Below are 16,299 nucleotides of genomic sequence, written 5' to 3'. Positions count from 1 at the left end.
TCATCTTTCTCTAGGAGTGGAAATCCTAGGTGCTGATCAGGCCCATAATGGGATGAAATGGTCTACACAAAAAGACCCATTGAATTTTCAATTGAGATATTATGATCCAGTGAAATATAGGATTAAACTGGGTTGCTACCATCAATTTAGACTTTCAAGAGCAATTGACAGATTGTTTCTGTACCTCTTGTTCATTGCCAACGTCAAGATCTAATCAATAGAATCTTAGAATGGGTCATACTCATAGCAATAAATAATTCATGAGAATAATTCATGCAACATCTCCGAAGGCAGGATTTCATTTTTCATGACATGGGAGTTGATTCTTGATTTTCACGTGTCTAGGCAACCTGAGCAGAAATTCATGGTGGAATATCAATAATATTTTCATGAACATTAGAAGAAGAAAAAAGCTATACTTGTTATCAACGTTCAAGATGCTGCAGTTGTCTAATTATTAATTTTTTTGGCGTCAACAATGTGTGGAAGCCGTATCTGTTCATAGCTGAGTTTCAAACAAGCAATCATTACAATACATAAAACGAGTCTTTAAAGCCTTAAAACTTACTCAAGCACATGTTTTTCTCAAGTATTTAATTGCAGGGATGATCAACACTAGAGACTGAAGCATTTTATGCTTCAATAGAAGGACCCGAAAGCTGCCATTAATTGATCTTTCAGTTGTCAGCCATGCAAGTACTAATACAAGTGATAAGACTTAAATTCTATATGAATTTAGTAACAATATATCGAAGGCAATGAAAGTTCACTTTCTTCTAGGAAATATGAGGTTCTTGCTGGTCGAATCTAACTTAATCTAATAAGGTTTTACCCGCTAATTCTCTCTGGGAATATGCAAGATAATTGAAGGTATAATGAATGAGCATAATGACGACAAAATGCACAAACTAGGATTCAATGGGCCACAGCTAGTGCACAAGCTGGCAGAGAAGTTTAAGCACAGGACATACGCCATAATCTTCTCTCCAAGACCGAGCTAGTAGCAGGGTTTTGGCACATACGTTGTTTTACTTAACTGAGCCAGTGATCTTGCCCATAACTTTGCCTGGCACTGTTTATCAACATGGAAGCATAGGCTCTCGCTAGAGTCTAGAATGATTCATTTATCACGAGTTAACGATAAAATCATTTCGCCAGCTATTCAAGGCAGCAGTTAACATCAACTGATGCAAATGGGGCATTTTTTATAACTGGTATATGACATTGTTGAGCTTTCTATAGCAGAAAGAAAAATCCTTAGAAAGGAATTGGCAGCAGATGATCATGAACAAGAGCCACATGTTTGAGATTCTTGAGCACCCTCTTGGGTTGAGGGCCTCTCAAATTATTGCAGGTTCGATGCCATGAGTGGGGTAGAGAGGGGGCTACTGGTTGCTGCAACAAAAAAGATAATAAGTATATGGTTGGAAATTAATATTCTAAGTTTCTTACATTGCTAATTTCAGGCATGCAGACCTTTTCTCTGCTCGTTTCCAACAAGCATCCTTGCAAACTGCAATGAAGATTCCAAGAAGTTGAAGACAAACCAAAAAACAATCATCCAAGATGGACCTCTTTCGTCTTGTACGATTTAGATATGTCGCGTGCACTTAAATTCTACCCATTCCCAGGCAATACTTGCAACAGTTTTTCAATTTCCTGCCAACGCTTTCGAATTTCAAACGTGGACCACGCAGTGGTTAAGACTGTCTTCATGCATGTATTGACGCAACATGCGCCATCAAATCAGGCTAGTGCATAAGCAATAAGAAGTTTTTTTTCTGTTTTTTAATTCATCGGGAGGTTTCAAAGACCGTAATATCAGATTTAATTCATTGAAAAAAAGCCATCGAATACACAACTGTTCTATGCAAGACAAGCACTTGCAATTTTTAACTTAGAGACCCAAATTATCGTGACTTCATCGTTAACTCTTGAGGAAGAATCGTGCTAAATGGGCTCGGGAGTTTTTGAACTCATTTCATTGAGCAGGTAGGGTTCTTTTGGAACTAGCCAATCAATCCCACCCATCATTCCAACCCTTCTATTCGTGAATTTCTGAAGAGATGAAATCATGGAACAGAACTTCAAATCTCTTGCGAACTCAGGTTTACAGCTTGCAGCGTGGATCGGGCCTCCATATTAGGTCTGAAACTAGTATCAACTATTGCAGGCTTAGTAGTAATGGGCTCCTGCTACAAACCTTTCTATATTTGCAGTCTAAGATCTCGCTACTGTGTAGAACACGCATGAATCCACGTTAATAAACAATGATAATAAAGCAAAAATGAATGATTAAACGCACAGAGACAGACAGAGAAAAAGCTAGGTGTCCTAAAAGATGGAGTAAAGCGCCTTTTAACTAATTGAAAGAAGGGGATCTCATCAGGAGTTGACAAGTGTGTGGATTTTTTAAATTTAATTCCACGCCATGACCAGAAATCAAACTCCATTAGTTGTATATAAAAAGACTGATGTTGATGCTAAAAATAAATAAATATTCTTTTTTATCTTTAGCAATTTGGTCAAATTAATAAGCTTTTATATTTGAAGGATCAGATATTCAAGCAACATGGAGGACCTAAAAAAAGCCAACTATTCTTTCCATTTCATTGCCGAAGCCGCGCCAACAGTAACAATGATTTCCGTGCGAGACCATGCCAATATTATTTAGGAAAAACTAGCTGCTATCCCGCCGAAGTTTTTAAAGGATGGCCGAAGAGAGCCTATTTAAGTTCGTCTGTTTTTTTTTTTAAAAAAATAAAAATTATCACCGATTATTCTATACGTATCATGAATTTTTTCAAGAAAATATAGTGGGTAATATGTTGTTGATGCTGAGAATATAACTACTCATCATTTATAATATTTTTTAATTATTGAAAAATCAAGACTATAAAAAAAATTAATATGTTTTAGTATAAAAAAAACCAAAAGAACATCATAAAACCTCCATAACTCTATTTTGCAACCCCAGCATGCAATATAATCAATCTTAAAAGTTAAAGTTAAATTAAATCATATTATAACAATTTTTTTGAATTGTGATATATTTTTTCTGACCCTCTTATGAAATCCTCTCTTTAAGATAAACCGAGTGATACTAGAATTGAATTTTTTTCATGATGAAAACGTTGTTGATGAAAGTTTTTTTCTCCTCCACTTTTTGACTCTCTCTTGTATCTCAAATTTAAAGGATTGAAACATGACATGAATGGAGTTTCATGACTAAATTGTGAATAATAAAAAACACAGGGATCAAAGTGCCAAAAAGTCTCTTTCATTGTTCAATGAACAGTGTGGTGAGCAGTGTTTTATGAATTTGCGCACAATGTTTTAATTTATGCATGGTGGGAGGTTGTTCTATTAATTTAGTTCACAGTGTTAACCCGAGAAGTTTACAGTTTTTTTTCTTTTGTGTTTTCTTATTTATTAAGTTGGAATATTGTTTTTTAAAAGATATTAGTAAGTTTACTTGATTATTATTATGTTTAATATTCTCTATGAATATGAATAGAGAAATTATATATTCTTCATAATATATATATTCTTTTCTACAAATTTATCTTTCAAGTTCTTTACTTTTACTTTACAAATTTATCCTTCTTTATAACTTTCTTTACTGTTTTTATTTATATATAGTTTTCTCTATCGTTTTTATAGTGTGGATCCTACTTTGCTTGGATTTTTTATATATATATATAAAAACCTTCATAATTTATTAGGTTTTTCTGTCTTAATTAAAACCTTGACCAATATATATGCTACATTTAAATTCTTTTAGAATTCTAATTAATATTTTATTTGATCTCTCTTTATACAATTCTTGTTTTGATTATATTTTTGTGGGATCTACATCTATTTGATCGATGGTATGGTAATTGTCACCTCTTTATAGGTTATAAGTTAAGTTACAAATATTTCATTCAATTTCTCGAAGGAAAGGAAATTTAACTGGCAACATGTGATTAGACTTGGCCATCGTCATACTAAAATAGAACTTTGAAAAAAATCTTGATCCCAAAATTTAATCTTGATTCGCAGGTCAAGTGTACAGTTTGTTTCCCCCTCTACATCCTCGGTAAGAATCGACACTCAATTCCAGGTCATTCATAATTCTCATGTGCTAAAAGCATTGCTGTTAGTTAAATTGGAGTTTGAAAAAACTCGGCCTCGAGATTCTTGACTCGCTCAATTTGTATATTCCAATCTCCATTCTCTGCTAGAAACTTGTAGCTAATAGCCAATTCCACGGTCCCCTCTAAGGTCTTGACACCATCTGGTCAGTTTCAGGATTTTATACAGTCTCACAGCGCTCTGTTTTTCTTTTTTCTTTCAGTTCCAATCAGGATATGCTGAATCAACTGTCCTTTTTTGTCGTGTTAAGGCTGGCCAGTCACGCCAAAACCCAAAATAAAAGAAGAGTTGCTTAAAATATTTACTGGCAAATCAATCACATAAATAATTGAACTACCAGTCAAGTAACGAATATATATAAAAGCAAGTCAAGTGAGTCTCAGACGACAGGTGTTGCTGGCATGTCAATGTTATCATGTGGTTGATTGGTCATCTTCGAAGCATAGCATCTTTCACACAAAGCTCACACGTTGCAATGATTCATAATCTGGTGCCCAGAAGTGGCCACCTGCAAGCAACGGAACAGGACAGCGCATGAGAGGAGGAATTGCAACAAAAACATCTTTGCAAATTCAATACCCGAAATGTAATGACAATTGTATCCAGGCGGAGCTAGGTGCATTTTACAGGGGAGGTCAAAATTAATACAATAATATATATTATTAAAAAACTTATTTATTTAAATTAAAAATATTAAATAAAAAAAATTTAAAATGTTTTGCAGGGGCCGGGCCCCTGCTTGCCACCCCCGGTTCTGCCCCTGATTGTAACATTCCTGTTTGATTACCTAGGCTGCCCGAACACCAATGAATCTGTGTTTCGGATAAGATTATTATGGAGTCAGATAAGGCTTCAATTTTGGCCAAAATACTCACCAAAAAGTCTAGTTCAGCTGTCTACTGTGTGCCTGACTATTTTAGTATTGAAAGGTTATCTCTTTGAAACTCTAATAGTGCGCCTGACTGTACTAGGGATCGATGAACTGGGTTTACATCCTCGAACACATGGCTCATATACTAATATCCCATTATTTGATATACTGCTCGAGGGACAAGGGAGATCCATGAGTTCAAATTCATGAAGATAATTCGGAAATCACGGATAAAATATAACTTGAATTCATTCGAATTTGGGTGTATCACGGCATATTTCTATTTTATACCTGCATGTTTTGTTTTCATAATCAGTAGCAAGTAAATTAGATCTGATAAGAAATAATGCATCTAAATATAATAGCTGAATTTGAGTATAGCAAGGTCTTTTTGTTTTTATATTTTAAAAACATTCTTGAAAAAATTTAAATTTTATTTATTTTAAATTAATATTTTTTAGTGCTCATTAATATTAAATTTATTTTTTAAAAAATATTATTTTAATATATTTAAAGTTTATTCTTAATATCAAGAGCTATGCCTCACTGGATACTGTTGTCTCGGAGATTCCAGCATGATCGATTTTGTACAGAAAAGCTCAAATTTCATCCATCATCACCATTTGTAACGTACATGAACAGAATAGGCAACCTTAAAAGGGAGCAAAAAAGTTACCAATAGATATCAAGTTTAGTGATACTCATTTACGTGATGTGCAAAGAATAAAGATAGGATAGGATTCTTACACGATTTTTTTTACTTTAATATATTAAAACTATGAATAAATAAATAAATAGAAAGGATAATGGCTTATCAAATTATAAGCAAAAAGGAACACAAGACATCCACATTAAAGTATATGTCCATTTCTACGAAGTACAGACTAGTTCTGGCTTTTCCCTGTTCTATCTCCTCTGTTTTCATTCAAAAGCATTGACACACAACAATAAGAACAGAGTTTAAGGGTTCAACACCCATTTTCATGCTAGCTTAATCACTAACGTTACAGCCGTACAATATGGAAATATAAATAGGGCAAAAAGAACTACCAACACTGGTCAGTCTCCCAGTTCCTACTGGTATAACTGGACGCAGCTGCCATTGTTGCTGACCTCACTGAAGAAGACCCAAAAGGCCTGCGGTTTCTATACAGATCTCTATCATATCTTTCACGTTTATCAGGGTCCGATAATGTTGAATATGCTGCATGGATTTTGATGAACTCACAGGCTGACATTTCTTTTTTATTCATAGAGACAGCATCAGGGTGGCAAGTTCTTGCTAGTTTTCTATAAGCAGCCTTTATTTCATGGCTAGTAGTATTCATTGGAAGCCCTAGTACTTCATAGAACGAGGAAGTTGTAGCCATTGAGTCAATGCCCACTTTTGGTCTCCTGTCAAAAAGATGCTACGAGTGGATATGAATCGAGGAAGGTTTATTTGAGGTGGTGATCTGGGGAAATGAAGTGGAAGAAGTTGCAAGCATGAAAGGATTGGATTGAGGAATTTTGTGACGGCTAAAATGAGAGGGGATGCGATGGTCTATATAGAGAAGCTATGAGCCTATGAAGATTTAACTAGGTTCTCTGGTTTTCTCCAGTTATGGTTGACTTTTGCTTGCCTTGAAATGCTTATCCATAGGATCCTGTCCTGTGCTGACTCAGCTTGCTGTTTTTATAGATAGGCCTTCCCTTCTACCTTGGTCCCACTTCTTCTTCTTCCTTCACCGCATCAGTGCAGGACTAGCACCTAAAAAAAAGTTCTCCATCGATGCGGGGAAGTTTTGGTTAGTATATTCTGTAGATGATGCATTCTAGCAATAAAAACAGAACAGGATTTACTTTTCAATGCTGGATTTGACTCATCGATTTTCACTTTTAGCTGTGTTTCGTGGAGCCATGGGTTGTCATTTCATACATGTATCTAGCTATGAAAATCAATCATGATTTTTTTTTTGATAAATGTAAATCAAGAAACATAGATAAACAAAGATGCTAATTTGATCATGTAATACATAGTTGATGCTGTGTCCTTTTCTGTCTTCTTGCTGGGAGAAAAGCAATAGACGAACACCAAATCTATGTCATGTCATTGTTCACTATGCACTTTTCTCTTAGTTCAGACAAGAACATGGCCAGCTGGTTATTATTCTGTAATAACACAATATGGTAATGTAATGTAATATTTTTTAAAATATTTTTATTTAAAAATATATTAAAATAATTTTTTAATATTTTTTAATTTTTAATTTTAACACATCAAAATTATCAAAAAATACATAAAAAATCATCAATTTAATACTTTTTTCTTATTAGAAGACAAGCAATGGACAAACACCAAAATCCCATGTGTTCTCATTGTTCAATTAACTTAATATCCACTTTTCTCTTACTTGAGGCAAAAAGATGACTACTTGCCTATTATCGTGATTGTGTTTTTGATAATGTGATACAAAATGTTTTTTAATTAAAAATACTATAAAATAAAATTTTTTTTTAAAGTTAATTTTAATATATCAAAACTTTTGAAAAACATTTTAAAAAATATTAATTTAATATTTTTTCAAGATAAAAACAATTTAAAAAGTGAGTTGAACTGGATTACTAAACACCCAGATAGATTAGCGGTCTTATGATGTTTGGCATTACATTCAGATTCTAAAAATCGAAATTCTCAGCAAGATCAGAGACATGATCTTCATTTAATTGCTGCAATTGATTCAGTTTTTATTACTTTCACTTGACAACAATCCTAGATATCCAGAGGAGTATTAGCTAGCACTCCTGTTTTTTGATAGAGTGGATTAACCAAAAGGCCTAAGGACCAAGTAGAAAGCTCTTAAATGCCCAGACCCCAGCTCAGGAAGGAACAGTTAGCCCAGCTCTGTGCAATCTAAGAGCACAGAAACCATCCCTAAATAGCAGAAAGCTCGGAGAGGCAGAAATAAAGTCTCGAAAGCTTTCATAAAAAGGACTAATCATATAATAAAATCTTACATGCAATGCTTTAACTCCAATGTATATTGCAAGAGCACAATTCTATGCTTCTACATAAGTCCATCAAGCTGTAGAAATTCATTTCAATTACAGAGCTAAAAAGTTTAGTCCAAAATTGAAAATAAAACCATTTTCTACTTGCTTGTCTAATTTTGTAAAGAGATAGTTAGTCTGCCTGCAATCTACCATGTTTTGATATACAAAATAACTTTAAATAGGTTAATTGAGTCAATCAAATCGAATGAATAAAGTTTTAACAGGTTAATTGATTTTTTTTTTGTCAATTCAACTTAAAAATCAACTGGATTATGCTCCCAATCAGGAGTTTTCTGAATCAAGCATAACTACACTCCTGGAACAATGCCGACAAACCTAAATTCATGAAACATAGCGAAATATAATGATCAATTAAAATCATGGAAAAATCATGGCCTCAACTGATTGGTGAGCCCAAGATGTAGCATGATCCCAGACCTGCAAAGCCCAAGTTGAACCAATCCATTCCTGCCAAAAAGACTCGTCGTCTACAAGAACAACTCTCTTCTCTTCTCTGTGAATAGTTATGTTTATGCTAGTTCCATTCTCGCTGCTCTCTAAAATTCTAAACACGGAATGGTAATCAAGAAGAACAAGAGAAAGTGACCCGACACCATCCACCCAAAAAACAAAAACTCCGATAACCCACCTGATTTTGCTCTCCTAGCTTCCCTCTATCCATCTTTTTGTTTTCTACTCGCGTGACGGTCGACCCAGAATTGACTGGACCAATTTTAACTCGACCCGAGAACTGACACGGGTCTTTTTGGCCTGCTCCTCCATGATCATGGCCTCAACTGGTAAGAATCATTTCGACACTTTAACGATACAAATGAAGTTTTGTAACTTTAAGCAAGACCCTTGTAGTGAAAACTGTGCAAGTTAAAATCTTGAGGTTCTTTTGTTATTAATGAACCATAAAGATTGAGACTTTTTGCGAGTTTTAAGGTTGTTTGGTCTGTGAGCTTGGTCGTGGTTGGTTATGCATGCATTATAGTTTCTATCTTATGTGAATAAAACATTATAGGTGGTTTCTTAGGTTCTTCTGCTGTAATTAGTTATAAAGACTTGGCCTTTTTTTGAACGTTAAAGTTCTTATTTAAGGTTTTTTGGTTTATGAGGTTTTGTGTTAATTATGTGTCTTTTGTGAATTGAACACTCTAGGTGGATTCCTAATGGGCAGTTATGCCCTACGGTGCCGAATAGATCAAAGTACATTAATTGGATCGAGGATCTTTTGTCATCTGATATCATTCCAAATAATAACAGCAATGGAGATATTGTGAGAGGTTTTGATATAGGCACTGGAGCTAACTGCATTTACCCTCTGTTTGGCGCCTCTCTTCTTGGATGGACTTTTGTTGGGTCAGGTAGCTTTTTCTTTCCTTTTTGGGTTGTTTGTGGAGCAGTGTTGTTTATAATTTGTTGGATGATATGTTGTGATTTTGGTTGCAGATGTGACTGATGTAGCACTAGAATGGGCAGAGAGAAATGTTAAAAGTAATCAACATATTTCAGAACTAATTGAAATTAGGAAGGTTACAAATTGCAAGGCACCCTTTCTATTGAAGATTCAAAGTGTGGGGAGTCAGTAGATGGAAAAAGCAAAATGGATGGAAGTGGGAGTGTGGTTGAGGAGGCAGAACCCTTGCCCTTATCTTCTTTTGATCTCCCATCGGATGCAAATAAGAAGTATTCTGGGCCACCTGTACTTCTTGGAGTAGTCAGAGATGGTGAGAAGTTTGACTTCTGCATGTGTAATCCCCCATTTTTTGAGACCATGGAGGAAGCAGGACTGAATCCCAAAACTTCTTTTGGCGGGACTCCTGAGGAGATGGTTTGCCCTGGTGGAGAGAAGGCCTTTATCACTGTAGTGTTGAAGGAGTCCTTTCGGTGCTTTCTCGTCAATCACATCTGTTATTATTCATATCCAACTTCTCCACGTACTCTGTTCTGAAACATTGATTTTTATAATTTAATTGTTTAGATTTTAAATTTATTTATATTATTAAAAATTTATATGATTATTAATTTTAGAATTTATAAATTAATTGAGGTATAGAAAAACAAATACAAACATCTACATTAATTTATATATATAAAAAAACATTAGTCTTTATGTTGACATTTTGTTTGAAGGTGGTTTACTTCGATGCTTGGAAGGAAAATAAACCTCAAATTCCTCAACTCAAAGCTTCGTGATGTTGGAGTCACCATAGTAAAGACCACTGAATTTGTCGAAGGGCAAACATGTCGGTGGGGGCTTGCTTGGTCTTTTGTGCCTCCGGTCAGGAAAATAATATCACCTCTTGTGCCTGAGAAGGGTAACATATCTTTCACCCTTGAGGTATGGATATGTCCCTCACACGTTCACTATCCTGTAAATTTGTCCCAAAAGTCATTATTTTTTTGCTCCAACTGTTCGAAGCAACAAGTTTTGCACACGGAGAGGCATGGGCCTTGCTCAAGGTATATTGGTCAGCCACGCTTGTTCTAATCCCCCCTCTTCTGAGTCTGAACTTGTCAAGGCATGCATGCATGCTCCATGAATTTGCATATAGACACAGAAATCCTTTTGTTTATACAGTTTTAGGTTTAACACAACTCTTCCTTCTCTTTTGATGCTATTACTGGTATGCCATGACAGCATTTACCATTTTCTGAAGATAAGTGGAAGCATTGGCTACCAAATGCTTATTTATCGAAGCTTGCAAAATAAATCAGTGCAGTATGTCTCTTAAAATTTAATACTAACACCATGTGATACTTTGGGTTTGTATTAGTGTATCTCAAATGGATTTGTACTGTCTACCAGGGTCTTCAAAGGCAATTCAATGCCTTTCATGTATTACAATCTGTTGAATCCTTTTTCTGCACTGGCAGTGCATCCTGTAAATGAATGCCTCTTCATTTATTGTTGATGTAAGAAACGTGATTCTTGGTTTACTTCTCTGTCTCTACTGTTTATAATATTTCTGTGTCTTTACATGTAGAAAAATCTCTTTTTACTAGATCACTGCCTCAAATGATCAGTGCAAAACAATCCTGAGGAATGAAGCAAAGCATCCTGATGGAGCTGCCACTTGCAACCCTTTGGAGTAGGCATCCAACAGTTCAAGTTATTTGCACTCTCCTTCAAATAACTTATTTTTTCGCATTTCGGTATGCTCGGCTGGCTTGAATAGAAAAGGCTTATATTATTGAAATCTATATGACTGTGTTATGTTTTGGCAGGTGTTTCAGCAAATCCCAGGTGCCCTTTTGGTGAAAGCATCATTACAGCATAGAGATAACCCAGTTCCAGGTTCCAGCATAGAGATATACTCTTTTTGTCTCTTTCTGTCATATATACAGCCATGGATGAGAGAAGTGATCTCGCTAATTTGAATATATTTACGAAAGAAATTAGCTGCAGATCCTACTTCTGTATTTTGTTAAATTGGTGTTTGCTGGATCAAAGTTTTTATGACTGACATGTGGAGTTCTTGGGCTATTTTTGGCACATTGATAATCCAACAATCGGAGGAAAATCTGTGACACAAGTTTCATATAGAAAAGGCCACTCTCTGCTGAATTTGGTCAATTTCAGCCATGTATAATCATTTAGAGATTTCATGAACTCGGTACCTCAGGTATGTTTTCTTGATAGGTTACCACCATGAAATTTTTAAGATAGGATGCTTAATGGTGAAAGCTAGTTCTATCTCTATAGTTGATAGGCTCACACAACATATGGCCTATGAACTACTAGATAAACAGGAACTAACCTTTTTCATAATGCATCCAATCCTTAATAATTTCAATGGTGGTAGCCTATTGAGAGGAACTGCGAAACATATGAGGTGCAAGTTCATCAAATCTCTACAAACTCGCGCATGGCTGAATCTAGACCGAAATTAGTTGAGACATGAGACTTTCCTTTTTTCTTGCAAAACTTGTGTCAAAGCTTTCTCTAATTGTTGGATTCTCAATGAGAATACTCCTGCAAAAATAATCCTTATAATACCAACTTAGAAAAATCAAAACAGCAATTTTTTGCAGGAGTATTCTCATTGATAATCCAACGACTGGAGGAAACTTTGAGATGCAAATTTTGCAGAGAAAAGCCCACGCTTAACTGAATTGCACCTGATTCAGCCCTGAACAAGTTTTTAGGGATGTGATGAAGTCAGACCTTATATATGGTGTCTTGATAGGTTTCCACCATGAAAAAGGTGAATGTTAGTTTCTACCTGTCTAGTCAGAGGTTGAAACAACTGATTGTACACCGTAGGCTTAAACGGTGATAAGCTTTTACTGAGTTGTGATGTGGTGTTGGTATGCACATTATTTTCCTTGTAGTGTCTGAATCCCAGGATTTCTTTGTTATTTTCAAACTTCTATCATCATCAATTTGCTATGCTGGCCTGTCCTCTCTCCCATTATAAAATGATTTTGACATTAGGCAAATCGTCTATGCTAGAAGCGGTGTGCATTCATGAAAAGTTTTCTTACAGTTTCAGTTTGAATAAGAACTGGTGGCGATAGCAAGTGGACCAAACCTGCTTAACATGTCAACCAACAACACCTTGTAGGGTAAAGTGGTGGTTTCTGTAATAGCTTGTTTGCCTTTTCGATTTGAAAACTCTTTAAATTTCATCATTTTACAATGTAGTTTTCTACATGTGAAGTTGTGATTGGGCAATAACAGTGACAATCCAGCTCCATCCATCACATTACAAGTATCAGCATATTCCCAGAGCGGGCAGGCCTTCAAAGGTAAGAGAGCAAGGTTAGAAAGAACAAAAAGGAATAAGTGTGCCAACCACAACCATATACACAAACCCTTTATACATCATAAACAAATAATTTAGCATACGTGTAGACAAACGAACAGTTTACCCCATTAAGGACAATGGAGCAAATTTCATCCACCCAGAAATTAATTACAAGAGATGATGACTCGTAATAAAACTCTAAAAAATGGAACAAGAACTCAAGAAAAATAGAGAAATTTTAAGCCTTCCCTACAACCCTTGCCCGTGTCAATCCAACACATGCATCAACAAAATCCTCATCAATAAAATCTGTGGAGAAGATCTGCAACTTATCAGCACATCCCTTTGAGAAACACTGTGTTATGAACAACCTAGCATATCCATGAATCCGGTTGGTCACAGGTTTAACACATACAATTGGGTTATCTGCTTGTGGTGTAACAGTATTCTCCACTCTGTAAAAGTATTTCCTTGACGAAACCGGTGGCTGTTCACCCAAATACTTCATGTTGCTTTGAAATTTTGTTAATGGCAAATCTGTGTCAATCCAATTATCTGTCAAATAACCGGCACTCCACAACGGGCTTCCATGTTTCGGAGCTGGTGATTTCCTTGGCTTCCATACACAGATTACCCTCTTCGGTAACAATTCCGCAATTGTTTTGCCAAAAACACTATCGTCCTGATGGATCAGGTATTCTCCAAGCTGTTCCTTCAAGTACTTGTCAAACTCTGGAGGATCCTCATGGCCAAACTCTGTCCTGATCTCAAGAATTACCATCTCTGACTCAGTTTCTAACAAGAATTTCTTGAGGTCTCGAATAACAACATCAACACTATATGTTGTCAGGATTCCATGGCAGACCCGACGGTCTTCCTGAACCCGAATATCAAAAACTCTGGTGCCTACACAAAGCTGACGGTAGATGGACAAAGACTGACATTGAGCGAAAGGACGAGTGATCAATGGGATGCCAATCCTATTAGAAGCAGAATCATGGGTTCCAGGCCATACAATTTGGTTTATGTGAAGTTTCTCAGGGTTGAACCCAGCCATCCAATTCTTCCTGTCTGATGGACGATAATCAGAACCTGGATATGTTTCTCCAGAGCTTTCCTCAAGATCAACCAAAACCTTCTTCTCAGTTAAGATTTCTTTACGCCTTTCAATCTGTTTAGAGATCTGAGAACCCATTTTTCTATGTCAGAGATGATGATGAAGAAGAAGAATGTTGAGTTCTTCCTCTTCTTTTCTTTTTCTTGTTGTAGGCACGGCAGGCTTTATTGCACAGGAAAAGAATTGGTTTGTGGGTTTTATTGCGCAGCATTGTAACGTCAATTGGATGTAATTATCATCCAGTTAAGACTTCTGGAAATATAAAAACAGATTAGGAAGATTATTTATTTGCTTCCACTGAATTTTTCTCAACAATCTTGATTATGACAATGACATGCTTTTTTTCTTTAATTTAGGTGGTTGCTTCGCTTGCATTATTGGTGTGGAGTTATAATCGAGATAATATTTCCTTGGTTGGTCCACCTGTGTTGCCTTCAAATTTGTTCTTGATGTTTGTTGGTTCTGCACAACTTTTCCCCCTCCTCTACACAAAATCTGTTCTAATTCCACCAGGATAATAGAGGTTTTGCCCTTGATAAGCTACCACATGGCAGCAAAAACCACAGTTCCTTGTACCAGGCTCAATCATCCATATACACCTTATCAAGTATGGTTTAACCACTAAACGTGATTAGGGGTTTAATCATGTCCATAATTTAAGGTAATTGTCCTCTTCCATGAACTTTATTGAAGATGAAAGGAGTGGGCCATCTCTTAATTAAAAATCATGGATCATGCTCTTCCCTGTTAATCAATCAATAATTATTTTCTTCGCATTGATGGTGCTATGTAGTAACCTCATCAATGATGTCCTTTCCAAGGTATATTTCCATCCTTATCTTCTCATAGGCCAGGAAACTCTTTCATTCAAGAGATCAGGCAATCAGATAACTACAAACAACAGATTCAAATAAAACGAAATAAATAAAAAACAATTGATAAAGGAATAAAAAATAAAACATGCTATGCACGAAAAAAGTCAAAAACAGATACCAGCTCCATAGCCCACATGGTAATACAACTAAACGAGTTGAAAGGCATCCTTGAGATAAGTGGAAAGGAACTAGAAAGAGATTTTATATGAAAGTATTAGCAAGTCATCTGGAACTTGATAGGAGACAGACTAGGTCCTCCCTCCTACCTTGCTAGAAAATTGCTATCTCTTGTCTGAATAGAGATGCGGAACATGAGAATACGAGGACCAAAGACATGCAACTTCCATTGAATCATGTTACTGCTGGTATAAAGTGTAAGAACCATAGATTCACAGACTTCATAGGAATCCAAAGCATTGCAAGATAGATGTAATTCTAAGAAATCAAGGAAGGTAATTGGTCAGTGTTTGAAGCAATGACAAGCTTATAGCTTAAATTATCAACAACATAATTATTAAATAGGCGGAATATCTACCTCCTCTTCCATCTTCGGAGTCTATTTCACTGACTTAACTTCTGCAGTTCCTTTGAAAATCAATTCATGAATATGGATGAATGAACTTGCCAGAAAACACAACAGAACAACACAACAGTGCCCATCTCATTAACATGGAGAAAATACCAACTAATTAAGAAGGTAAGAAAATGAAAAGGCAAGCTAGTGTTTGGCAAGGTAATCGAATGCCTTTGCGTGATAAGAGCTGAAGAGAAGAGACTGCTTGTGTGATCTGGGATTGATTGGAGATGTTGATGAAGGGTTGGGTTATGCAAGGAAGGTTATCGGCGATGTGTCGTTTGGTGGGATTGGAGTGAAGTTTTGAGAGACTGGAGGGTTTTGGTGGAGGGAGAGAGGGCAATGAAAAGAGAAGGAACCGTGTGAGGGTGAGCAAACGACGTGTCATTTTTTTTTTGATTAGCGTGGGATATCTGGGCCAACTTGCGTGCACCACGATTATTCCCCACAGCCCACTAAATATCCTGCAAGCCCAGTGAGCAGGTAAAGCACCGCGGGGATGACAGACATACACATAAAGAATCGAACTTAGAACGAGAGCAAAGCAAGCCTCACGGTTGACCGCTGAGCTCAACCCTCAAGTGCAACGACGTGTCATTCTTCATTGACGGGGAGATGGTTGTGGTGCTCGTGCTTTGGGTCCGGTTAGGGTGGCATCGTTGGTGGGTGAACAGTGGGCAAAAGGATTTAAAGGGTTGTTTGGAACTGTGACAGAGATAATAGTTGAAAATAATTTTTATTTATAAATATATTAAAATAAAAATTTTATTTTTAATATTAGTATGATTTTTTTAATTTAAAAAGAAATTAAAATTTCTAAATTTTTTTTTACACCGTATTCTTAAACAACCATTCAAAGACTTTGGTGGCCCAGGCTATTACACGGGTAGTATTTTTTTAATTTTACTCACTCGTGCCTAAATTCCACCAACTTC

At 36.0% G+C, this 16,299-nt stretch overlaps 2 protein-coding genes and 1 pseudogene across 2 annotated transcripts; 1 reads left to right on the top strand and 2 right to left on the bottom strand.

Annotated features, from left to right (window-relative positions):
- Window positions 1-4,589: 4,589 nt before the first annotated feature.
- Window positions 4,590-6,378, bottom strand: LOC133680208 (chaperone protein dnaJ 11, chloroplastic-like). Its single transcript, XM_062103016.1, has 2 exons — window positions 6,063-6,378; window positions 4,590-4,645 (listed from the first exon to the last, which is right to left on the bottom strand). Exons 1-2 carry the CDS (start codon window positions 6,376-6,378, stop codon window positions 4,590-4,592), a joined length of 372 nt encoding a protein of 123 aa, XP_061959000.1.
- Window positions 6,379-8,668: 2,290 nt separating this feature from the next.
- Window positions 8,669-12,440, top strand: LOC133680567 (uncharacterized; annotated as a pseudogene).
- A 393-nt stretch (window positions 12,441-12,833) lies between these two features.
- Window positions 12,834-14,160, bottom strand: LOC133680566 (uncharacterized). Its single transcript, XM_062103580.1, has one exon. The coding sequence runs from the start codon at window positions 13,991-13,993 to the stop codon at window positions 13,037-13,039; it is 957 nt and encodes a 318-aa protein (XP_061959564.1). The 5' UTR covers window positions 13,994-14,160; the 3' UTR covers window positions 12,834-13,036.
- Window positions 14,161-16,299: the final 2,139 nt, after the last annotated feature.

Source organism: Populus nigra, chromosome 19, assembly GCF_951802175.1.
Source record: "Populus nigra chromosome 19, ddPopNigr1.1, whole genome shotgun sequence".
NCBI classification, from domain to species: Eukaryota; Viridiplantae; Streptophyta; class Magnoliopsida; order Malpighiales; family Salicaceae; genus Populus; species Populus nigra.
The sequence above is the reverse complement of the archived record's forward strand: the minus strand, read 5'-3'. Positions and strand labels throughout refer to the sequence as shown.